The sequence below is a fragment of the Scyliorhinus torazame genome, chromosome 8, assembly GCF_047496885.1.
Source record: "Scyliorhinus torazame isolate Kashiwa2021f chromosome 8, sScyTor2.1, whole genome shotgun sequence".
NCBI classification, from domain to species: domain Eukaryota; kingdom Metazoa; phylum Chordata; class Chondrichthyes; order Carcharhiniformes; family Scyliorhinidae; genus Scyliorhinus; species Scyliorhinus torazame.
In genome coordinates, this window is record NC_092714.1 from 9,979,555 (window position 1) to 10,004,011 (window position 24,457).

General features: G+C 51.2%; 1 protein-coding gene across 5 annotated transcripts in view; it reads left to right on the plus strand.

Annotated features, from left to right (window-relative positions):
- Nucleotides 1-24,457, plus strand: part of robo1 (roundabout, axon guidance receptor, homolog 1 (Drosophila)) — a 1,056,574-nt gene that overhangs the window by 928,738 nt on the left and 103,379 nt on the right. For all 5 annotated transcript variants that reach the window (XM_072513063.1, XM_072513065.1, XM_072513062.1 and 2 more), the window contains 6 exons: nucleotides 5,024-5,148; nucleotides 9,884-10,055; nucleotides 14,334-14,539; nucleotides 16,763-16,844; nucleotides 17,841-18,009; nucleotides 19,281-19,447. In XM_072513063.1, the coding sequence (XP_072369164.1) occupies nucleotides 5,024-5,148; nucleotides 9,884-10,055; nucleotides 14,334-14,539; nucleotides 16,763-16,844; nucleotides 17,841-18,009; nucleotides 19,281-19,447 (921 nt within the window). The remainder of the gene's footprint in view (nucleotides 1-5,023; nucleotides 5,149-9,883; nucleotides 10,056-14,333; nucleotides 14,540-16,762; nucleotides 16,845-17,840; nucleotides 18,010-19,280; nucleotides 19,448-24,457) is intronic.

A 24,457-nucleotide genomic window follows, 5' to 3' on the forward strand; every position in this document is an offset into this window, starting at 1 on the left:
AGGCCATTCGCCCCCTTGAACCTGCTGCACCCTGCCATTCAATCGTATCGAATCTTAACCCTGTCCAAAAGCAGATGGTGGCACAGTGGTAAGCACTGCTGCCTCGCGACGCCGAGGCACCGGGTTCGATCCCGGCCCCAGGTGTCCGTGTGGAGTTTGTACATTCTCCCCGTGTCTGCGTGGGTCTCACTCCCACAACCCCAAAAATGTGCGGGTTAGGTGAATCGGCCACACTGAACTGCCCCATGAATTGGGGGGGGAAAATTGGATAGGCTAAATTTATAAAAAATTTAAAAAAGCTCTGTCCAAAAGCCTTGGCTCGGTAACCTTGAATATCCTGATCCAACAATAATCCATCAATCTCAGTTGTGAAATTTTCATTTGAACCCCAGCCTCAACTGCGCTGTGGGGGAAACAGTTCCAGATTTCCACTCCCTTCTGCACGAGGAAGCGCTTCCCGACATCACCTCCGAAAGGCCTGGCTCGAATTTTATGATGCCTTCGCATCTTATTCTGGGCTCCACCCCAACAGAGGAACTAATTTATCCCTCTTGCCCTATCAACCCTTTCACTCATCTTCGCACCTCAGTCAGGATGTCCCTTAATCACCTATGCTCAGGGAAGTTCATGTTTATTCATCGCCCCCACAACCCAAAAGATGTGCAGGGTAGGTGGATTGGCCACGCTGAATTGCCCCTTAATTGGAAAAAATGAATTGGGTACTCTTAAACTTATTTAAAAAAAGGCAACTTCTTCGCTACTGTCACTTTAGGGAAGGATATATTCCGTCCCGACTTGCTGTCAGGCTATTTGTGATTCCAATCCCACACCAGCACGGTGAGCGGCACAGTGTCACAGCGGTTAGCACTGCTGCCTCACAGCTCCAGGGATCGGGGTTCGATTCCGACCTCGGGTGACTGTCTGTGTGGAGTTTGCACTTTCTCCCCGTGTTTGCGTAGGTTTCCTCCGGGTGCTCCGGTTTCCTCCCAGTGGGCAGCACGGTAGCATTGTGGTTGGCACAATTGCTTCACAGCTCCAGGGTCCCAGGTTCGATTCCCGGCTTGGGTCACTGTCTGTGCGGAGTCTGCACGTCCTCCCTGTGTGTGCGTGGGTTTCCTCCGGGTGCTCCGGTTTCCTCCCACAGTCCAAAGATGTGCAGGTTAGGTGGATTGGCCATGATAAATTGCCCTTAGTGTCCAAAATTGCCCTTAGTGTTGGGTGGGGTTACTGGGTTATGGGGATAGGGTGGAAGTGTGGACCTTGGGTAGGGTGCTCTTTCCAATAGCCGGTGCAGACTTGATGGGCCGAATGGCCTCCTTCTGCACTGTAAATTCTATGATTCAAAGTCCAAAGATGTGCAGGTTAGGTGAATTGGCCATGCTAAATTGCCCCTTTGTGCCCAGAAGGTCAGGTGGGGTTACGGGGCGGTGGCATGTTTCGGAGGCTTGGTGTGGACTGGACTGGTCACATGGCCTCCTTCTGCACTGTAATGATTCTGTGACTCTCCCTGGCCCTCTAAAGTGACCCAGCAAAGAGTTTCGCGTTGCGCCACGCTGCCTCGAAAATAAGGCGCACCGTCGCTTTTGCAAAGGTATCTGGGAGATGGCGGCCAGAGCGACAAGTCTGAAATATTCTAATGTGAACATGACATGAAGTGGGACAAATTTGCATTTTTACATTGTTGCTGATACTGTTGTGATTCACCCTATTGTTCCATTTATTCATTTTCTTTTTCCTGTTTTGTTTTGTTCCAGTTGGGTCTGTTGGTAAGTTGAAATCTCATCCGCCATTTTCTGCACTTCATACTGACCGGGAATCCCAGTCACAGTATCACAATCATCCCAACCACCCATCCTTCCATCAACCAACCAACCAACCAACCAACCCGCCTACACGGCTCTTGTTTTCCCTGGCAACATGTGGGAAGAAACAGGAAGTGTTGTTTTATTTTTAAAGCTCAGGGGAGTGTGAGTGATGTTGTTCAGAGTGATGAAGGTAAAAATATGCTTCGCAACACATTTCTTCACAGGTTTCAACACGGAAGGAGGTAATTGAAGTTTTTCATCAAGACTTTGTAGTTTTATATGGGCACAAGACTGACTCTGCCTTATCGGAAAGCAACTCAAAATCTCCTCAGAGGAATAGATACCTAACTGACCTTGTCCCTGAAGTGAAAACAAAACTTGCATTTCCATCAAGACTTTGTGACATCCCAATGGGTTTGCAGCCAGTAAAATGCTGATGAAGTACAGTTACTGCTGTGAGAAATGTGGCAATCTATCTGTGCACAGCAACATCCACAAATAACAATGGGATAAATGATTTATTTTTAGCGATGATGGTTAAGAAATAAATATTGGTCCAGGTCACAAAGGGAAACTGTTCCTGGCATTTTATGAAATAGGGCCTTTGGGATATTTTACATCCAACAGAGAGGGTCTCAGTTAAAAGCCTGATGCAGAACCTGGCCCCTCTGACAGTGCAGCACACCCTCAGTACTGACCCTCTGACAGTGCAGCACTTCCTCAGTACTGACGCTCTGACAGTGCAGCACTCCCTCAGTACTGACCCTCTGACAGTGCAGCACTTCCTCAGTACTGACCCTCTGACAGTGCAGCACTCCCTCAGTACTGACCCTCTGACAGTGCAGCACTCCCTCAGTACTGACCCTCTGACAGTGCAGCACTCCCTCAGTACTGACCCTCTGACAGTGCAGCACTCCCTCAGCACTGACCCTCTGACAGTGCAGCACTCCCTCAGTACTGACCCTCTGACAGTGCAGCACTCCCTCAGTACTGACCCTCTGACAGTGCGGCACTCCCTCAGTACTGACCCTCTGACAGTGCGGCACTCCCTCAGTACTGCCCCTCTGACAGTGCAGCACTCCCTCAGTATTGAACCTCTGACAGTGCAGTACTCTCTCAAAACTGACCATCTGACAGTGCGGCACTCCCTCAGTACTGACCCTCTGACAGTGCGGCACTCCCTCAGTACTGACCCTCTGACAGTGCAGCGCATCCTCTGTACTGACCCTCTGACAGTGCCGCACTCCCTCAGTACTGACCCTCTGACAGTGCAGCGCACCCTCTGTACTGACCTTCTGACAGTGCAGCACTCCCTCAGTACTGACCCTCTGACAGTGCGGTATTCCCTCAGTACTGACCCTCTGACAGTGCAGCACTCCCTCAGTACTGACCCTCTGACAGTGCAGCACTCCCTCAGTACTGACCCTCTGACAGTGCGGTATTCCCTCAGTACTGACCCTCTGACAGTGCAGCACTCCCTCAGTACTGACCCTCTGACAGTGCGGTATTCCCTCAGTACTGACCCTCTGACAGTGCAGCACTCCCTCAGTACTGACCCTCTGACAGTGCAGCACTCCCTCAGTACTGACCCTCTGACAGTGCAGCACTCCCTCAGTACTGACCCTCTGACAGTGCGGCACTCCCTCAGTACTGACTCTCTGACAGTGCAACACTCTCTCAGTACTGACCCTCTGACTGTGCGGTATTCCCTCAATACTGACCCTCTGACAGTGCAGCACTCCCTCAGTACTGACCCTCTGACAGTGCGGTATTCCCTCAGTACTGACCGTCTGACAGTGCAGCACTCCCTCAGTACTGACCCTCTGACAGTGCAGCCCTCCCTCAGTACTGACCCTCTGACAGTGCAGCACTCCCTCAGTACTGACCCTCTGACAGTGCGGCACTCCCTCAGTACTGACCCTCTGACAGTGCGCCACTCCCTCAGTACTGACCCTCTGACAGTGCGGCACTCCCTCAGTACTGACCCTCTGACAGTGCAGCACTCCCTCAGTACTGACCCTCTGACAGTGCGCCACTCCCTCAGTACTGACCCTCTGACAGTGCGGTATTCCCTCAGTACTGACCCTCTGACAGTGCAGCACTCCCTCAGTACTGACCCTCTGACAGTGCGGTATTCCCTCAATACTGACCCTCTGACAGTGCAGCACTCCCTCAGTACTGACCCTCTGACAGTGCAGCACTCCCTCAGTACTGACCCTCTGACAGTGCGCCACTCCCTCAGTACTGACCCTCTGACAGTGCGGCACTCCCTCAGTACTGACCCTCTGACAGTGCAGCACTCCCTCAGTACTGACCCTCTGACAGTGCGGTATTCCCTCAGTACTGACCCTCTGACAGTGCAGCACTCCCTCAGTACTGACCCTCTGACAGTGCAGCACTCCCTCAGTACTGACCCTCTGACAGTGCGGCACTCCCTCAGTACTGACCCTCTGACAGTGCAGCACTCCCTCAGTACTGACCCTCTGACAGTGCGGCACTCCCTCAGTACTGACCCTCTGACAGTGCAGCACTCCCTATGATTCTATGATAAATCTCATTGACAAGCTCCTGCCGCCAGTGAGCAGCGCTCCTCCGGGAATCACGCGGCTGTGGAAACGGAGAATCCAGTCCAGTTTCTCGTTCCTTGCTCTATCCAAACTCTTCACGATTTTAAACGCTCTATCAAATCTCTTGAATAACGTTAGGTTTTCCAATCCGTCCACAAAACTAAAGCCGTTCATCCTCTGGCACCGTTGGTATCAACCATGCCCGTCCCCCTCCCTAATCCTCCTGTGTGTCCAGGATTGGACACGACACTTCAGCTGTGGCAGAACTAGGGTCAATGGTCCTGGAAATCCTTGCCTCCCGCTGGCCTCGTGGACATCCTGCGATGCGCACAATGTTGAGACCACCTCTGAGGGAGCCACAGGAATACCGTGAGGCCATATCTTCTTTCCCAACAGAGAGAAACAATGGGATTGGCTGCGCAGTTTCCACACTCCGCCAAGTGCAGAGAAACCAGCAAGACTCTTTCAGTAGAGGAGGAAAAATGTTTTCATGCAGTGTGATGATTCTTCCAAAGTGATAGCACAGTCGCGATGGGCTGAAGGATCTCCTGTGATGTATCATTCTACGATTTTATGTTGCAATCTTCGATGGGTCCTGTGGTAATCTTTCTCTCTCTCTCTTCCCCCACCCCTTTCTTTTGTGCTCACCAGCTCCCCCGCAGTTTGCGGTGAAACCACGGGACCAGATGGTGGCGGTTGGGCGAACGGTCACGTTCACGTGCGAAGCAACCGGGAACCCCCAGCCGGCCATTTTCTGGCAAAGGGAGGGCAGCCAGGTGGGTTCACAGCGGAGGCTCACACTGGGGAGCCGTGGGCGTGTCTGTGCGTGGGCGTGTGCCACCTGTATCTGGAATCATCCAGTGATGTTGTGGTGCGGAGTGGTGGGGCAATGCGGTGTGTGTGTGTGCCAGGAAGAATGGGGAAGAGGGAAGATGAGACATTGACTCCTTTGCCCACAACCTGTCGACGGGTCTGTCTGATTTGCAATGAAGTTAAGGGCATTGAGAACAGACTCATATCACCTCACGTCTGGGTGGCCCCTTATACCCAGTAGAAATCCTGAGTAAATAAATCTCCTGCTGGGAACATGCATTGTGCCATCAGTAACTCAGGCCAGAGATTCCACCCCCTGTCGGAGCTGGGTTTGCTAATTTTGGACGAGAGTTTTTTTTATTCGTTATAGGGACATGGGCGTCACTGGCTGAGTCAACATTTATTGCCCATCCCTAATTGCCCTTGAACTGAATGTCTTGCTCGGCCATTTCAGAAGCAGTTAAGAGTCAACTACATTGCCGTGGGCCTGGGGTCACATGTAGGCCATACCGGGTAAGAACAGCAGATTTCCCCTCCCTCAGGGACACCAGTGAACCAGATGGGTTTTTACAACTACCCAGTCGTTTTATGGTCACTATTACTGAGACCAGTTTTGTATTCCAAGATTTAGTAATTAATTGAATTTGAATGGCACCGGCTGCCTTGGCGGGTTTCGAACCTGTGTCCCCAGAGCATTTGTTCTGTGCTCCTGGATGACATAGCTCAGTGTGAATTCCCAAGGTGGTGGGGCAGCTACACATGGCAGACCAAACTGGGGTTTCCAGTGGTCCTGAGCTTGTGAGGTCACCGTGTTGAATGCTTACATGTGCGCATGCGTTTGAGTGATGCGTGTGTGCGCTGTCTTGCGTTTGTGTGTATTTGTGTGAGCATGGCACCGTTCGCTTTTAGTAGGTGATGTACGTGTTTGTGTGCGTGTGCGCGCTCACATGTATCGGGGTAGGTGTGTGTGTGGTTACATTTATGTGAATGCATGTATGCACATACATCATTTGAGAATAGGAGCAGGTGAGCATGGTGCATATAATTGGGCAAAGGTGGAAGGTCAGAAGATTGTACACAATTTAAGGACCAGCAAAGGTTAATTTAAAGATTAACAATGAGATGCAAGTTGCAGTTGGGCGATTTTGAGCTGAAGTTAGCCATCAGCGAGAACGGTGACGCAGGCGTACAGTCCGCTGAGAATCGCATTTCCCGCACCCGCGAGGGGTGATGTAACGAGATTCCAGCCACGGAAGCTCGGGGTCCTCATTTAAATACATCAACATATCATTAGCGAGCCCTCCCGCCAGGACTATTCCCCTCACTAAATATTCATCGGGCGTCCCAGCGTGACATCATGCAAGCACGATTTACAAATGAGGTCAATGGAAATGAGAACCTGGTGACCTCATCCCCGAAGGGGTTATCGGAGGTGAGTGCTCAAGTCACCATCGCCCTCCAGGATGCCAGTTACAGAGGGGGCATCGGAGAGGATGCGGGAGACCCAGATAAATGCAATCCGGAGGCCGGGTGGGTGTTCAGTCTCGGCATCTCAGGCGGGTGGGGTCGCTTGTAGGCCTTAGTGGCCCTTCATGGCGGTGGGCCTCTAGGTTTCGAGGAGTCTGGGGCATGGTATGCAGGCAGCATTTCCCGTGTGCTCCTTGCTGGGGTGTGGTGATAGATCTGAGGCAACCAAATGCTTGTTGAGAACAGAAGGGACACAGGCCAAAGTGAGGTATATGGAGTTAGGCCGCAGGTCAGCCATTGAATGACGGAGCAGGCTCGAGGGGCTGAATGGCTTACTCCTGTTCCTGTGTTCCTGTGATATCACCGCTGAAGGATTGCCCTTCTAGAGTGTCAGCTGGGAAGTGGATGGTGCAGGTGAATTCACCGTTAGGTCCCTGGGTGGGGCCCCATGTGAGGGCAGGCTGCATGGGCAGTGTGGGGGACTCTGACAAGAGGGTGGTGCCCAGCTTCATGAGGGCTGAAGACTCTCACACACATGGAGAGGAAGATTGCTAGCAGAATGAACCCCCATGCTCAGGCTGCTCTGTGATGCCAGGTGGCACGAGCTATCTGGGAGTTCAAAGCCGCTGGTTACAGAACCAGAATGTCGGGGATTAATGTCTGGCCGGCTGGCTGTTCAAGCTGGAAGGTTCCTTTAATCTGCAGCCCCCGAGAGCTGTGGGACAGAGGGTGCCCACGAAGGATGACGTGGACTGCAGATTGCAGTCTTCACATGCATCTGGGGTGGGATTCTCCGCAAACGGCGCAATGTCCGCTACCCGGCGCGAAACAGTCCGGCGTCGGGCCAAATTCCGCACCTTTCGGGGCCAAGCCCTCACCTTGAGGGGCTAGGCCCGCGCCGGAGCGGTTTCCACTCCGCCGGCTGGCGGGAAAGGCCTTTGGCGCCGAAAGGACTTAGCCGGGCGACGCATGCGCGGGATCGTCAGCAGCCGCTCACGGCATCCCCACGCATGCGCAGGGGAGGGGGTCTCTTCCGCCTCCGCCATAGTGAAGACCATGGCGAAGGCGGAAGAAAAAGAGTGCCCCCACGGCACAGGCCCGCCCGCGGATCGGTGGGCCCCGATCGCAGGCCAGGCCATCGTGGGGGCACCCCCTGGGGCCAGATCGCCCCGCGCCCCCCCCAGGACCCCAGAGCCTGCCCGCGCCGCCTTGTCCCGCCATTCAAAAGGAGGTCTAATCCACGCCGGCTGGCAAGGGTTGACAGCGGCGGGACTTCGGCCCATCACGGGCCGGAGAATCACCGGGCGTGGGCCCGCTGACCGGCGCGATTCCCGCCGACCGGCGCGGCGCGATTCTCGCCCCCGCCGAATCTCTGGTGGCGGAGAATTCGGGACACGGCGGGGGCGGGATTCACGCCAGCCCCCGGTGATTCTCCGACCTGTTGGGGGGTCGGAGAATCGCGCCCCATGTCTGCCTTGCCTGTCACGAGGTGAAGCCATTGTCTGATCAGCTCCGTGACCCTTCAACTGAGTTTGTGGATCAGCTCATTGTAATCAGGCAGAGTCATCATAGTTTTACAAAAGGGAAATTATGTTTAAGGAACTTATTGGAGTTCTTTAGGACACTGTGGATAAAGGAGAACCGGTTGATGTACTGTACTTCCAGAAGGCATTTGATAAGGTGTGGCATCAGAGGTTATTGTGGAAAATAGAAGCTCATGGTAAAGGGGGTAACATATTGGCATGGATAACAGGAAGCAGAGAGTAGGCATAAATTGGCCTTTTTCAATTTGGCAAGATTGGTACGCCACAAGGTTCAGTGCTGGGACCTCAACTTTTGATAATTTATAGACAATTGACTTGGATGAAGCGACAGAAGATGTGGTTGCAAAATTTGCTAATGATACAAAGATAGATAGGAAAGTGAGTTGCGAAGAGGATTTCAGGAGGCTACAAGGAAACATAGGCAGGTTCAGTGAGTCGGCAAGGATCGGGCAAATGGAGCATAATGTGGGAAAATGTGAAGTTGTCCATTTTGACATGAAGAATAAGAGAGAGAAGCCTACTATCGAAACAGTGAGAGATTGCGGAGCTCGGAGAGGCAGAGGGTTCCGGGTGTCCTAGTGCATGAATCGCAAACCGCTAGTATACAGGTACAGTCTGTTTTGGGCACCCTTTTTAAAGAAAGATGTAAGTGTGTTGGAAGCAGTTCAGAGAATGTTTACTGGACTAATACCTGGAGTGGGAGCATGTCTTATGTGGAAAGGTTGGAGAGGTTAGGTTTGTATCCGCTGGAGTTTAGAAGAGTAAGAGACAAACCTGATTGGAACATTTAAGACCCTAAGGGGTATTGATAGGGTGGATGGTGGGGAGGGTGATCCTCTTGGACAACATAGAATGTACAGTGCACTGGCCCTTGGACAAAGCACTTATTTAACCCATGCTCCCACCCTATCCCAGTAACCCCACCTAGTCTTGTGGGAGAATCTAGAACGAGGGGGGTCAGTGTTTACAAATAAGGGGCCGTCCATTTAAAACGGAGATGAGGCTAAAAACATTTTCTACGAGGGTCGTGAGTCTTTGGAACTGTCCCGGAAAAGGCAGTGGAAGCAGAGGGGGATAGATTCTTGGTAAGTAAGGGGGTGGAAGCTAATTGGCAGGATGCAGATTTGAGCTTACTGTCAGGTCAGCCATGATCTTATTAAATGACGGCAAGGCTTGAGGGGCTGAATGGCCTACTCCTGCAATTGTCTGTTCATCTGGTTGGATAGATAGTTATTCGATATTCACTGTCTCGGAACAAACTTAGACAAGAGTTGTCACCATAAAACACCCAGACGATATTTGCCTTAATTGGAATCAGTTAATTGAAAAGCGTGGAGAAAATTCCAGCCGGAATTTCCAGGAGTGAGATGGAATAAATCCACTTTGTCTTATTGAGCTGGCTCCCCCTCATTTTCGCCCCCTCATGACTCTTCCCGTGTCTGCGTGGGTTTCGTCCGGGTGCTCCGGTTTCCTCCGGTCCAAAGATGTGCAGTTTAGGTGGATTGGCCGTGCTAAATTGCCCTTAGTGTCCAAAGATGTGCAGGTTAGGGGATAGGGCGGGAGAGTGGGCCTAGGTAGGGTGCTCTTCCAGAGGGTTGGTCCAGGCTTGATGGGCCAAATGGCCTCCTTCTGCACTTCAGGGATCCTGTGGTTTAATTTTCTTCCTGTGTTTTTTTTTCTGTTTCAGAATTTGCTTTTCTCCTACCAGCCTCCGGAACCTTCCAGCAGATTCTCGGTTTCCCAGGTCGGAGACCTCACCATCACCAACATTCAGCGGTCTGACGTCGGTTATTACAGCTGCCAGGCGCTCAACGTAGCTGGGAGCGTCATCATAAAGGTCTTCCTGGAAGTGACTGATGGTAAACTGCCCAAGGTTTTATACGCAGAGCTGAGGTTCGGGGAGGTTTAGGTCCCAGAATCTGGGAATGCGATGCTGCGAGCAGAGTGCCATGGCTCATGGGGCTGAGATTGGTCATGTTGGAAGGCAGACCTTTGAGCCTGCTCGGTCTTCCAATCAGGTCATGGCTTCAGGATCTCAAACCCATTTCCTCCTTGCGGCCACAACCCAGTGAAATCTATGTTGGATTAGAACGATATGTAAATGGGGAGAGATGTCGGAAAGATGGGAGGAAGTTCATGTGGAGCAGGGACACCAGCATAATTCAGATGGGCCGAATAGCCTGTCTCATACTAACTAAGGTGTAGGTTGAGCCAGTCGTATCTCACCCCTTCAACAGAGATTGTGGGTTCAAACCCTGGTCCAGAGACTTGAGCATATAATCCAGTACTGAGGTGGGTGCTGCACTGTCAGAGGTGCTGTTTTTCTGCCCTGTATCCGGGCGATGTAAAAGATCCCACATCACCCGGAGCGGGGGAGTTATCCTGGGCCAATATTTATCCCCCTTAACCAACAAAAAACCCGGCCTAATCTGGGTCCTATCTTTATGGGACCATGTTGTGTGCAAATGGCCGCTGTGTTTCCTTACATTATAGCTGTGAAGGATTCCATCGGCTTTAAAAATGCTTTGGGATGTGGTGAAGGTTCTATATAAATGCACATTCTTGCTGCCTTTGAATCTAAAGGGTTCAAGCTCCTTGCTTCTGAGGGAGGGTTGCATCGCTGTGGCAGCCGTCCTCAGAGTTTAGAGGCAGATCTTTTGGACTGTTCAGATCGATGTTAAGTTACTCGAATGGGAAGACAATCACCTTTCATTCCGGCAGGGCGGCAATGTATTTAGTGTTGGTACGTAGCACCACAGGAACAGGGGCAGACTGTCCTGCACTTCTGTCTCCTCATGGGGGGGAATCATGTGGCGGGGGAGGATGCTGGCTAATTACATGAAAGTGTCATTAAATTAAAACATCGCCGTCAAGGGGCATGGAAAATCGGGAAACACGATCTCACTGTCAAAAACCCCGTTTCCAAATCCCCCCCCTATTTTCTGCCCACATCGCCATTCTCCTTGACGGAGAACACAGACTGAAAATCGCCGCCCTCCTATTTTTGTTGAAGATTTTGAATTGTTTCTGTGAATGTTTCCCACTGTTCATTACCTCCATACCTTTTAGTCCTATTTACCCAATTAACCTTGGCCAGTGTTGCCCTCATTCCTACGTAATTGGCTTTGTCTATGTTTTTCGTGTGCGATTGGAGTATGCCGCTTTCAAACTTAGCACAGCATTCAATGGCATTATGATCACTATTTCCCAGCGGGCCTTTTACGATGACATTACTAATTAACCCTGCTTCATTGCACAATGCTAGAAAAAGGAGCGTCTTCTTCCCCCTCAGCACGGAATTCCCAGCGGAACCAAGTTCCCGGCTCCTCGCTGCTTCCACAGGTGGAAACATTTCCTCAACCGATGCACCGGCAAACCCTTTCGCATTCCTAGACCACTTTCAGCATTCCCTTTCCTGGAGCCCAAGCCTGTTTTCAAAAATTCATTCCTGTGAGGTGGGCGTTGCTGACTAGGCCAGAATATGTTGTCCATCCCCAATTGCACTTGAGAAGGTGGTGATGAGGCACCTTCTTGAAGAGAACTGAGTAGCTTGCCAGAGGGCTGTTGGAGACATGTGTTAGCGCGACCAGGTCAGAACAGCAGATTAACTTTCTTAAAGGAGCATTTGTGTATCCGATGGGGTTTTCCCATCGATTCAGTAGTTTAATGGAATTCCTCATTTCCTTGGTGCGATTTGAACGAATGTCTCTTGGGTCATCGGGTCAAACATCAGCATTGACGAGTGCAGCAACATAACCATTATGTGACCACAACCTTAACCCAATCTTCCCTGATCGCAATAACCCCTCAATTAACCTATCACCTTTGCACATCATTTTTGCATGTTGTCTGCTGCCTCTATATCCCTTCTATATTATGGAGAGCAGAGCTGTTCGCGTCCTCCTTGCGGTTTAATCAAGGCTCTTTACAAGTTTTATAAACCTTTTAATGAGATCATGGCTGATCTACATCTTAATTCTACCTGAACTGCATCTAATCCCCTTGTCTCTGCCCCCTTGGCCTGTACTCCCAGATCAGAGGAAGTATTTTATCTCTAGCTGTCCTATTAAATTCTTTAATAATTTTAAACAGGTCTTAATCTTTTATACTGGAGGAAATGTAAGATTAATCTGTGTAACCTGTCCTCATAATTTAACCCATTTAAGCCCTGGTATTATTCTGGTGCTGTGCTTCCTCCAAACTCCTGGGGCGGGATTTTCCGTTGCCTGATGCCGATATCGTAATCTGGAGAATCCCTTCCGACGGCAAAATCGGAGGCGGCGCCCCCTCCGAAATGGCGTCATGGCATCGCGCGCTGCAAGCCGTTGGCACATCATCGGAAGGCCCTCCCGCGATGCTGCGCCACCGATCGGCCGAGTTCCCAGCCGCGCGGTTGATGTGTGGTCTCAGCGGTCGGGAACCCGGCGTGGTGCCCACGGACTGTGTCCAGCGCTGCCGCGCTCGGCCGCGATCCATGCCGCTGGCCGGGGGGGGGTCTTCCGAGAGGGCTGGCGGGACTGGTGAGGGGTGGCCAGGGGGTGGCCTGTGGGGTCGCATTTGGCGGGTTGGATGTTTCCCCGTGGCGTAGGGTGAAATAAATGGGAAATCCTACTGGTGGCATCGAGATCAGTGGATCCTGCAGGCGGCCAATTATCATAGATTATCATAGAATTTACAGTGCAGAAGGAGGTTATTCGGCCCATCGAGTCTGCACCGGCTCTTGGAAAGAGCACCCTATCCAAGGTCAACACCTCCACCCTATCCCCATAACCCAGTAACCCTACCCAACACTAAGGGCAATTTTGGACACTAAGGGCAATTTATCATGGCCAATCCACCTAACCTGCACATCTTTGGACTGTGGGAGGAAACCGGAGCACCCGGAGGAAACCCACGCACACACGTGGAGGATGTGCAGACTCCACACAGACAGTGACCCAAGCCGGAATCGAACCTGGGACCCTGGAGCTGTGAAGCAATTGTGCTATCCACAATGCTACCGTGCTGCCCATGGGCCACCTTCCATGGGCAGGGACCACGTCGCGGGGCGGCCAGAGAATCCCGCCCCATCGACCTGCTCCCGCTTTACGAGACTGTCCCAAAACTTCCCTGCTCCATTCTTTGTTTGGAAGAAGATGTCTATTGACATTATCACACCCTCGCCTGTGTACCACTGTGAGTCCTACTCTGGTGTGCTGATGCTGATGAGATTCCTGACCTAGATGCCTGGGATGGGGAGTAGGCAAAGTCTTGTTAGCAACAATAGGCTGTCAACCGCCATTCCCCCCCCAAACCTCCTCCCCCGCGCCGCTTGTGTTAGTGACCAACATCAGCAAGGCCAACAAAGCTGAGACGATTGTCTGCAGGGAACTCGGAGTGCGAGGCGATTCTGACCTTCTCCCAGCGCCAGGGCAGGATATCACCCGGCCTCTCAGTCAGGGAATGGTGAGGAACAAACTGAGGTGGAAAAGAATGGAGAGTAAGCAAGAGGAAGGGTATTAAAGCAGGGTGATGCGTGGCCGTCATTGTGTGCTTACGGGCTCTGGGAGGAACTCTGGATTGTTCGACGCTCGTTGTTGCCATTGTGGAGTTGCCATCTGTTAGGTGGATTGGCCATGATAAATTGCCCCTAGTGTCCAAAATTGCCCTTAGTGTTGGGTGGGGTTACTGGGTTATGGGGATAGGGTGGAGGTGTGGACCTTGGGTAGGGTGCTCTTTCCAAGAGCCGGTGCAGCCTCGATGGGCCGAATGGCCTCCTTCTGCACTGTAAATTCTGTAGTTCTATGAAATTCTGCTGGGAGTTCACCGAACCCCGGCTCCGGGTGTTGGCCTGACTGCTCTTTGCAGGCGACACTGTCGGCCTCAATGTTCCCAAAGGCCACCAGTCCTGCTCTTCTTGACTTGATTGCTTCCAGATGAAGTGCAGCTCCGGGGCTGAAAATGAAAATTTATATTTGGCAGTGCATGTAACCACTTTCTTCGACAAGGATGCACCGGTTAAAATTGGCCGTGTAATTAGGGGTCTGCCTGCACGATAGGATTTTGCCGCTGCCCTTTGGAAGATTTATGAAAATTCAAGACACGTTGCTTCCACCACTTGTTCAAACTTTAACCGCTTCTTTCATTTTCTGTGGCAGTGATTTCAGACAGGCCCCCCCCCGTCATTCGCCAGGGCCCCGTCAATCAGACAGTTGCCGTGGACAGCACTGTGATCCTTGGATGTCAGGCCAGCGGCTCGCCCCCACCCACCATCCTCTGGAGAAGGGACGGGGTCTTGGTCGCATCTCATGACTCACGGATCAAGCAACAGGAGGCTGGGAACCTGCAGATCCGTTATGCCAAGGTAGGGAGAGGGGGCGCGTGCCCCTCTCAATCACACCACCCGCTTCCCTCCTCTGCTGAACATTTTCCCGCGGGCCGGACCCCCTTTGCTCGTGACAGGCTTGAGCCCCGTCAGTAACCAGGGCAGCTCTAATGCAATTGCAAATCCTTTCATTCGTTGTTTTAAAGGCCCACAGAGAGAGAGGACGGCTCAAATTGACACTGCCCCGTCAAAGGTGGCGTCTTTCAGTTGAACCAATAAACTGAGGCCTCTGTCTGCCCTCTCAGCAGGCCCTAAAAGGCTTTGGGCGACATTCTCCGACCCCCCGCCGGGTCGGAGAATCGCCGGGGGCTGGCGTGAATCCCGCTCCCGCCGGTTGCCGAAGTTTCTGGCACCGGATATTTGGCGGGGGCGGGAATCGCACCGCGCCGGTTGGCGGGCCCCCCCCGCTCGATTCTCCTGCCCGGATGGGCCGAAGTCCCGCCGATAAATTGCCTGTCCCGCCGGCGTAAATTAAATCACCTACCTTACCGGCGGGACAAGGCGGCGTGGGCGGGCTCCGGGGTCCTGGGGGGGGGGGAGGCGAGGGGCGATCTGACCCCAGGGGGTGCCCCCGCGGTGGCCTGGCCCGCGATCGGGGCCCATCGATCCGCGGGCGGGCCTGTGCCATGGGGGCACTCTTTCCCTTCCGCCTCCGTCACGGTCTCCACCATGGCGGCGGTGGAAGAGACTCCCTCCACTGCGCATGCGCGGGAAACTGTCAGGGCCGCTGACGCTCCCGCGCATGCGCCGCCCGGAGATGTCATTTCCGTGCCAGCTGGCGGGGCAACAAGGGCCGTTTCCACCAGCTGGCGGGGCGGAAATTCCTCCGGCGTCGGCCCAGCCCCTCAATGTTGGGGCTCGGCCCCCAAAGATGCGCGATGCCCGTCTGATTGGCGCCTTTTTGGGCGCCAGTCGGCGGACATCGCGCCGTTTCCGGAGAATTTCGCCCTTTACCACTATTTCGAAGAAGAGAATACAGGGCACGTCCTATTTCCCTCTCGACAGATTACTGGGACATTCTCAAATTGGCATCGGTGGGAACTTGCTCTGTAAATATTGGGCTGTGCTTCCTACATCTCAAAAATAATTCCTTGGCTGTAAAGCACTTTGAACCAACCTGGAGTCAGGGAAGGGGCTGTCGAAACGCAGCCCTCCTTATCTTTTCCTTGTATTTAAGGTATTTAGCATACCGTAACTCCCACATCAACTGTGTCTGCTAATAAGATCTATCCCTCCGAACAGCGACATTACATAAACAATGCTAAATATAGGAGGCTATTCAGCCCATCATCCATATGCTGGCTCCTTTCTCGAATTATCCGATTAGGCCCACTCCCTTGTTCTTTTCCGACAGCCTTGCAAATGTTTGAACTTCAAGTATTTATCTTCTGCCGTCCTGTCAGACGGCACATTCCACATCACAGTAACCCGCAGCATCAAATAAAAAAGCTCATTTGATTCTTTTGTCCAATTCCAGGCATCTATCTCCTCTGGTCACTGACCCTCATTCTCAGTGGAAGCAGAGGACTGGATTCCCTGGTTCCCCAGATGCACGTGTTTCTCGGAGGCGCGCCGCCCGCCGGTGGTGGGACTCTTTCTTCCCGCCGCCTGTGAGTGGGATTTCCCATTGAAGCCACCCCACGCTTCCTGGAAACACGCCTAGTGGGGAAAGTGAATCGCAACGGCCGGAGAAATCAGGCCGGAGACTTCCTGCCCATTAACTGAAGCCCTTCGGAATACAAGAGCGCTCTCTTTTCCATCATACATGGGCGGCACGGTAGCACAGTGGTTAGCACTGTTGCTTCGATCCCTGGCTGGGTCACTGTCTGTGCGGAGTCTGCACGTCCTCCCCGTGTGTGCGTGGATTTCCTTCGGCTGCTCCGGTTTCCTCCCACAGTCCAAAGATGTGCAGGTTAGGTGGATTGGCCATAATAAATTGCCATTTGTGTCCAAAAGGGTGAGGTAGGGTTTCTGGGTTACTGGGATAGGGTGGAGGTGTGGGCTTGGGTAGGGTGCTCTTTCCAAGGGCCAGTGCAGACTCAATGGGCTGAATGGCCTCCTTCTGCACTGTAAATTCTATGATTCTGCTACACAACCTGGAATGGCCCTGGGGCTTCAGAACTTTCAGTTTCTGGTACAGACTCTGCAAAGCAGTCCATTATTGTGTTCTTATCTCTCTCGCTCTCTCTCTCTGTCCATTAGCTGGGTGACTCTGGTGTCTACACGTGTATAGCCTCAACACCAAGTGGTGAAGCTTCATGGAGTGCACGCGTTGATGTTCAAGGTGAGAACCTCTTTTTATCCTCTTGCTCCAGTTGAATGTCAGAGGTCTTCGACACGCCATGTCCCAATTCCTGAATCAGGTATCCCGAGATCTCCGTGAAATCTCTGCTCACTATCAGGTCCAGTTCGTCTGTGGTGCCTCATGGACAAAGGACAGCCTGAACGCGGTTTTGTAACAGGGTACATTGGTAAAGCGGGCCCAGGAGCAGAGGTATGTGGACATATGTGTGCATAAGTTACTGAAGCTGGCGGGACAGGTTGAGTGAGGGGTTAATGAAGCATACACAATGCCGATTTTATAAGTAGGGTATAAAAGCAAGGATGTTATGATGAACCTTAAAAAAATTCTGAGCACCACACTAGAGTAAAGGTGTGAAGGATTTGAGACGGTGTAGAAAAGGTTCACAAGAATGGTTGCAGGGTCGAGGGTCTTCTGTTACATCGGTAGATTGAAGAAGCGAAAGAGAACTTCTCTATCTGAGCCTCTCCTTACTTATCATAGAATTTACAGTGCAGAAGGAGGCCATTCGGCCCATCGAGTCTGCACTGGCTCTTGGAAAGAGCACCCTACCCAAACCCACACCTCCACCCTATCCCCATAACCCAGTAACCCCACCCAACATTAAGGGCAATTTTGGACACTAAGGACAATTTAGCACGGCCAGTCCACCTAACCTGCACATCTTTGGACTGTGGGAGGAAACCGGAGCACCCGGAGGAAACCCACGCACACACGGGGAGAACGTGCAGACTCCGCACAGACAGTGACCCAAGTCGGGAATCGAACCCGGGGCCCTGGAGCTGTGAAGCAATTGTGCTATCCACAATGCTACCGTGCTGCCCTACGTGACTCAGTTTTAGATGTTGTTTGTTAATGTTCCTGCGAACCTCTTGTTGCTCTGTATACTTTGTAGATATGTTCAAATTGCTGTTCTTCTTGACTTACTGCATGTCCCCTTTCTCTTCCCTTGGCTCACCCTGGGTGTTGGGTTTCCAGAGTTCGGAACTCCGGTTTTGCCTCCTCGAGTGCCAGATCCCAACCTCATTCCTGGAGTGCCAACCAAGCCAGAAGTAACGAACGTGAGCAAAAACGCCGTCACGCTGATTTGGAAACCAAACTTGATCTTTGGAGCCACCCCGACCTCCTACATCATTGAAGCCTTCAGGTGAGTCAGACTTCAGTCAACACCTTCACCCACTTTTTTAGCCCCCTTTGTAGCCTCTGCTAAAGTTGCTAGTTACCCCTGCTAAACCGTTCCACAAGCAATAGTCGCACCCAAATCACAGCTCCCCCCCCCCCCCCCCCCCCCCCCCCCCCCCCCCATTCCCGCACCTTACCCCACCAGCCCTGTATTCATGTCTGAATCTGTGCGTGGTGGGGCACGGGATCGGATTTCAGGTAGAGTCCACCATTGGGGGATGCTGATCTTCCTGGAATCTTCTAGAACTGAAGGTTCCTCTCCTGGACTCTCCTGCGAACAACGCAGAGAGTGGGTAAAAATTCATTGGGGACAGTGCTGCCCCGCACAAAAAGCCCAGGATTCGATGGGTCCTTGATCAATTCTTACTCCTGGATGACCATTTGGTTAATGGAGTGGTGTCTGAAGCACAAAGGATTGTGGGTATTCTAGCCACCATTATTGCCCAGTTGACCTATCAGATGAGCAATGACAGGAGAGTTGGGGTAGGGACATTGCAGGTATTAGTGAGGAAAGCTTCCTAAATGAAGCCAGAATTGGCAATCCCTCATATACGCACAAACTCCTTCACACATCACCCCCCGTAGGGACGTTGCAGGTATTAGTGAGGAAAGCTTCCTGAAGGCAGCCAGAATTGGCAATCCCTCATATACGCACAAACCCCTTCACACATCACCCCCACCCCCAACCGGCCCCTTCCCCAGGCACATATACATACAGACAAAAGTCGCCATAGTCTCCGAGGACCAGAGTCTGCTCTCTCCCCTTTGAGAGCTGACTGGTGGTGATCTAACTTGAGGGTCGCCACCCTGAGGGCAACGTTGAGAAGGCGGGGCCTTCATGAATAACCTCAGCCGGTACAGGAATTGAACCCGTGCTGTTGGTGATGCTCCACATCACAAGCCAGACGTCCAGCCAACTGGGTTAACCGACCCTGACATAGATAGCCCTGCACAGTCATACGTGTCAGATACGTGCTGGCCGATGTTCCGTCCTATATCCCTGGGATCCTGAAGGCAATTCCCACGCTCCCACTGCCCCCTGGCCGGGACTGCCTAAATAAAGCATGGGTGGAGCCTGTGAATTTTATGGATGGTACAATAATCCTCATTTAATGAGGAACGAGAAACCCAGATTATTTTCCAAGGGAGACGGGAGCAGGGTATTTCTAAATGTTTAGTTTTTGACTTACACCCGTGTGACTTTCCTCCGATCAATTCTTGTGACATTATTTACAGCCACGCAGCTGGGAGCAGCTGGAAAACGGTGGCGGACCGTGTGAAAACTGAAACGTACGCCATCAAAAACCTGAGATCTAATGCTGTCTACCTCTTCCTCATTCGGGCAGTCAATGCTTACGGGCTCAGTGACCCCAGTGCAATATCAGACCCGGTGAAAACGCAAGGTAAGACTCACTCAACGATAGAAGCTGGACCTGGATTCCCCCCACCCCCCACCCTCCGCAGAGAACCCCCCCCCCCCCCACCTTGGCGAGGATAGCAGAAGTAGGCTGGATCAAGTAGTCCCGCTCTCGAACATGGCACCTAGCATTTCGGCGGGGGGGGACTAGGCCCGGGTCAGGTTTTGAGCATGCATGTTTCACAGAGTCAGGTGCCTCACTCATGTGTGGCTTTGGTGTGAGAGGTGTCTGAAACCAGACATGCACACGTTAGACTTTGGAGACATTCTGAACTTTGTGGACTATTTGGATGGCCGGGGCAACCTGTTAGTGACGTACCCTTTTGGATATGATCCCGGGACACCGCTGAGGTCAGGTGCTCTTTGAGGGAGGCCAATGCCCTTGAGGAGAGGTTAGGTGCCATTTGTGATTTCCAAAGGGAGGCGATAATGTGCGTAAAAGGTACATAAACACATTGGAACTCTGAAGCTCATCATGTTACTATCCCAGCTGGTATTACATAGAAACATAGAAATTAGAAGCAGGAGGAGGCCATTCGGCCCTTCGAGCCTGCTCTGCTGTTCATTGTGATCATGGCTGATCACCAAGTTCAATACCCTGATCCCACCTTCCCCCCCCTATCCCTTGATCCCTTTAGCTCCAAGAGCTATATCTAATTCCTGTTTGAAATTACACAATGTTTTGTCCTCAACTACGTTCTGCGGTAGCGAATTCCACAGATTCCCCACTCTCTGGGTGAAGAAATTTCTCCTCACCTCAGTCCTAAAAGGTTTACCCCTTATTCTCAAACTATGACCCCCCTAGTTCTGCACTCCCCCACCATCGGGAACATTCTTTCTAAATCTTCCCTGTCTGATCCTGTTACATAAGTTTGATAAGTTTCTATGAGATCCCCTCTCACTCTTTTAAATTCCAATGAATATAACCCTAACCGACTTAGTCTCTCCTCATATGACAGTCCCGCCATCCCTGGAATCAGCCAGTAGAGATCCCAGGGTGGAACCCAGCTTGATAGACCCTAACCTTTATTTTTTGTTTGGGTACGGGGAAGGTGGCTACTGAACAGAGTCCCAAGAGTCAGCTGCTGAACTTTTAACAAAATAATAAAATATTTATTAAACAAGAAAAGATGAATAGAATACACTACTTCACTCCAACTATGCCTTTACAGATTTATACGGGTATCATATGTTACAACGTCCATTTTATACTCTAATGTTCTCAGTAAGTACAGTCACTGTAAACTAACAGGTGAAATGTGGACAGATCCCCCACACTCTGAAACTAAGTGACAGATGCCACCCGATACAACTTCTATGGATTTCTCATCAATTCCCCCAGGTGCTGATCACACTGTGAACTAATCTGCCTCGCTGAAACTCTGTCTTCTGCATGAAGACTACACCCCTTGGAAGCATTGTCCGAGTGACTCTTTCTCTTGGATGTCTTCACCAAGGATCCAGCTCCAGGACTTCCACCTCCCCTTCCAGTTTCCCCCTGCCCTGCATTGCCCCGTGCTTTTATGCTTCGCCTTCCACACACCCTGTCAGATACCCAGCTGAACCAATAGAACATCACTGCTCCACAGACAGCATAAAGGTTTCATAAACCTTTGGATCTCTGGCTTTTCGCAAGACAATGTCACCTTGAAGTCCTGTCATTAACTTGGAGCCTTCCTCTGTTGCTCACTCTCAATGTTACTGAACAAGGTCTTTTTGCCCCGGGTTCCTGTTTTTTGTTCTGTGACTTCGCAGTATTGCTGGATTTTCTTCTGCCCCATTCCCTGGTTTACGGGACGTTTCTGGTCTTTAGTTTGGCACGTGCTCTCTGCAGCCTGTCTTCACCCAGTTCTGGCAGTTTCTGTGAAAATACCCTTATTTTTTGTTACTGTGTTCCAACTGCACTCAAACTGCTTTTACTCTTCTGTATGGGCCTCTGAGTGTGAGGCAACTGCCCAGTTTTTTTAATATCGTCAGCTATCTTGGCTCATAAAACCTCATTCAAATGCAGTCCCACAGACTTACAGCCAACTTTAAAAAATAAAAATAAAACTTAAAGAATAGCTTATGCCCAACACATAAATACAAATATTAAAACTATTAAAACTTACTTAAAACTACCTCTACTTCCTAACAATAGGAACTGTTACCAACAGATATCAAAAGTGTCAAGATGAACTGTCAAGCAGTTAAGGCAATTAAAACTCCTGCCCTTGAACTCTTTCAAAAATTTGAACAAAATAACTACTTGCTATTTCACTCTGTCTGTGGACTTTAACCTCAGGGTTACGATTACTGGATTAGTGCTGCATGACTGATTTCAGAATGGTCCATTATCACAGTAGGGTGCCTGCCATTTCCCAGTTTGATTTGCATCCCCAAGTGGTCATGAATTCTAATGTCTGTTTTCATAAGGGATAATGCAATCAAATGAAATGTTTTTTTCTTTATCCTTTCATGGGATGAGGGAGTCACAGGCAAGGCCAGCATTTGTTGCCCATCCCAAATTGCTTGTTGTTACAAGGACTAATGTAGTTGAAGGAATGTAAATACAGTGGAAGGGTTATATTAATTAGAGTGTTTATGAATCAAAGTCTGCAATAGACACTTGGGATTTTTTCCTAATTTTATCTCACGGGGCCAGCCATGATGGATGCTGAATAAGTTGGCATGGAGGGCGTAAGGGCAACAGTCGATGTGTGGGGGCACGTTTGTCATGAGTTAGCATTAAGTTTACATAGGGACTAGAAAGGGCCATAGTGGATTGGGAGCACAGGTTGACATGGAGGGGCCATTGGGAATATGCGGGCAGTGAAGGCAGGAGGGCCTTTCTGTTTTGTAAAGCTATGATACAGTGCTGTGCACAGACAAGCCTTTAACTCAGCCAGCTCGTAACCCAGCACCGTCCGCATTCATTCGGAGGTCACCCAGTTCAATACTCGGCGAGCTTCACCAACCCGGCAAAGTCTGATGTTCGGTCACACATTCGGGTTTGTGGAGTTGGGAATTCCCCTGACTGCACAATCCTCAAGTGGAGTCAAACATCGAGGCTCTGATGTCGAATGGGAGGAGAAAGGAATTGTATTACTATTTCAGCAAGTGTTTGATAGGATGGTATGGAACAAGCTTTTTTCTATATCTAACCCCATGCTGTACCTGTCCTGGGAATATTGGATGGGGACAGTGTAGAGGGAGCTTTACTCTGTATCTAACGCCGTGCTGCAGCTGTCCTGGGAGTGTTTGATGGGGACAGTGTAGACGGATCTTTACTCTGTATCTAACCCCGTGCTGTACCTGTCCTGGGAGTGTTTGATGGGGACAGTGTCGAGGGAGTTTCACTTTGTATCTAACCCCGTGCTGTATCTGTCCTGGGAGTATTATTTGGGGACAGTGTAGAGGGAGTTTTACTCTGTATCTAACCCCGTGCTGTACCAGTCCTGGGAGTATTTGATGGGGACAGTGTAGAGGGAATTTTACTCTGTATCTAACACCGTGCTGTACTTGTCCTGGGAGTGTCTGATGGGGACAGTGTAGAGGGAGTTTTACTCTGAACCTAACCCCGTACTGTACCTGTCCAGGGAGTATTTGATTTGGACAGTGTAGAGGGAGCTTTACTCTGTATCTAACCCAGTGTTGTTCCTGTCCTGGGAGTGTTTGAAAGGACAGTGTAGAGGGAGCTTTACTCTCTGTCTAACCCTTAGCTGAACCTGTCCTGGGAGTGTTTGATGGGGACAGTGTAGAGGGAGCTTTACTCTGTATGTAACCCTGTGTTGTTCCTGTCCTGAGAGTGTTTGAAGGGACAGTGTAGAGGGAGCTTTACTCTGTATATAATCCCGTGCTGTTCCTGTCCTGCAAGTTTGATGGGGACAGTGTGTAGAGGGAGCTTTACTCTGTATCTAACCCTGTGCTGTACCTGTCCTGGGAGTGTTTGATGGGGAGTGTGGAGAGGGAGCTTTTCTCAGAATCTAACCACGTGCTGTATCTGTCCTGGGTGTGTTTGATGGGGACAGTGTAGAGGGAGCTTTACTCTGTATCTAACCTCGTGCTGTACCTTTCCTGGGAGTGTTTGATGAGGACAGTGTAGAGGAAGCTTTACTCTGTATCTAACCCCGTGCTGTACCTGTCCTGGGAGTGTTTAATGGGGACAGTGTAGAGGGAGCTTTACTCTGTATCTAACCCCGTGCTGTACCTGTCCTGGGAGTGTTTGATGGGGACAGTGTAGAGGGAGCTTTACTCTGTATCTAACCCCGTGATGTACCTGTCCTGGGAGTGTTTGATGGGGACAGTATAGAGGGAGCTTTACTCTGTATCTTGCCCCGTGCTGTACCTGTCCTGGGAGTGTTTGATGGGGACAGTGTAGAGGGAGCTTTACTCTGTAGCTAACCCCGTGCTGTACCTGTCCTGGGACTGTTTGATGGGGACAGTGTAGAGGGAGCTTTACTCTGTATCTAACCCTGTGCTGTACCTGTCCTGGGAGTGTTTGATGGGAACAGTGTAGAGGGAGCTTTAATCTGTATCTAACCCCGTGCTGTACCTGTCCTGGGAGTGTTTGATGGGGACAGTGTAGAGGGAGCTTTACTCTGTATCTAACCCCGTTTCTGTACCTGTCCTGGGAGTGGTCGATGGGGACAGTGAAGAGGGAGCTTTACTCTGTATCTAACCCCGTGCTGTACCTGTCCTGGGAGTGTTTGATGAGGACAGTGCAGAGGGAGCTTTACTCTGTATCGAACCCCGTGCTGTACCTGTCCTGGGAGTGTTTGATGGGGACAGTGTAGAGGGAGCTTTACTCTGTATCTTACCCCGTGCTGTACCTGTCCTGGGAGTGTTTGATGGGGATAGTGTACAGGGAGCTTTCCTCTGTATCTAACCCCGTGCTGTACCTGTCCTGGGAGTATTTGATGGGGAAAATGTATAGGGAACTTTACTCTGTATCTAACCCCGTGCTGTACCTGTCCTGGGAGTGTTTGATGGGGACAGTGTAGAGGGAGCTTTACTC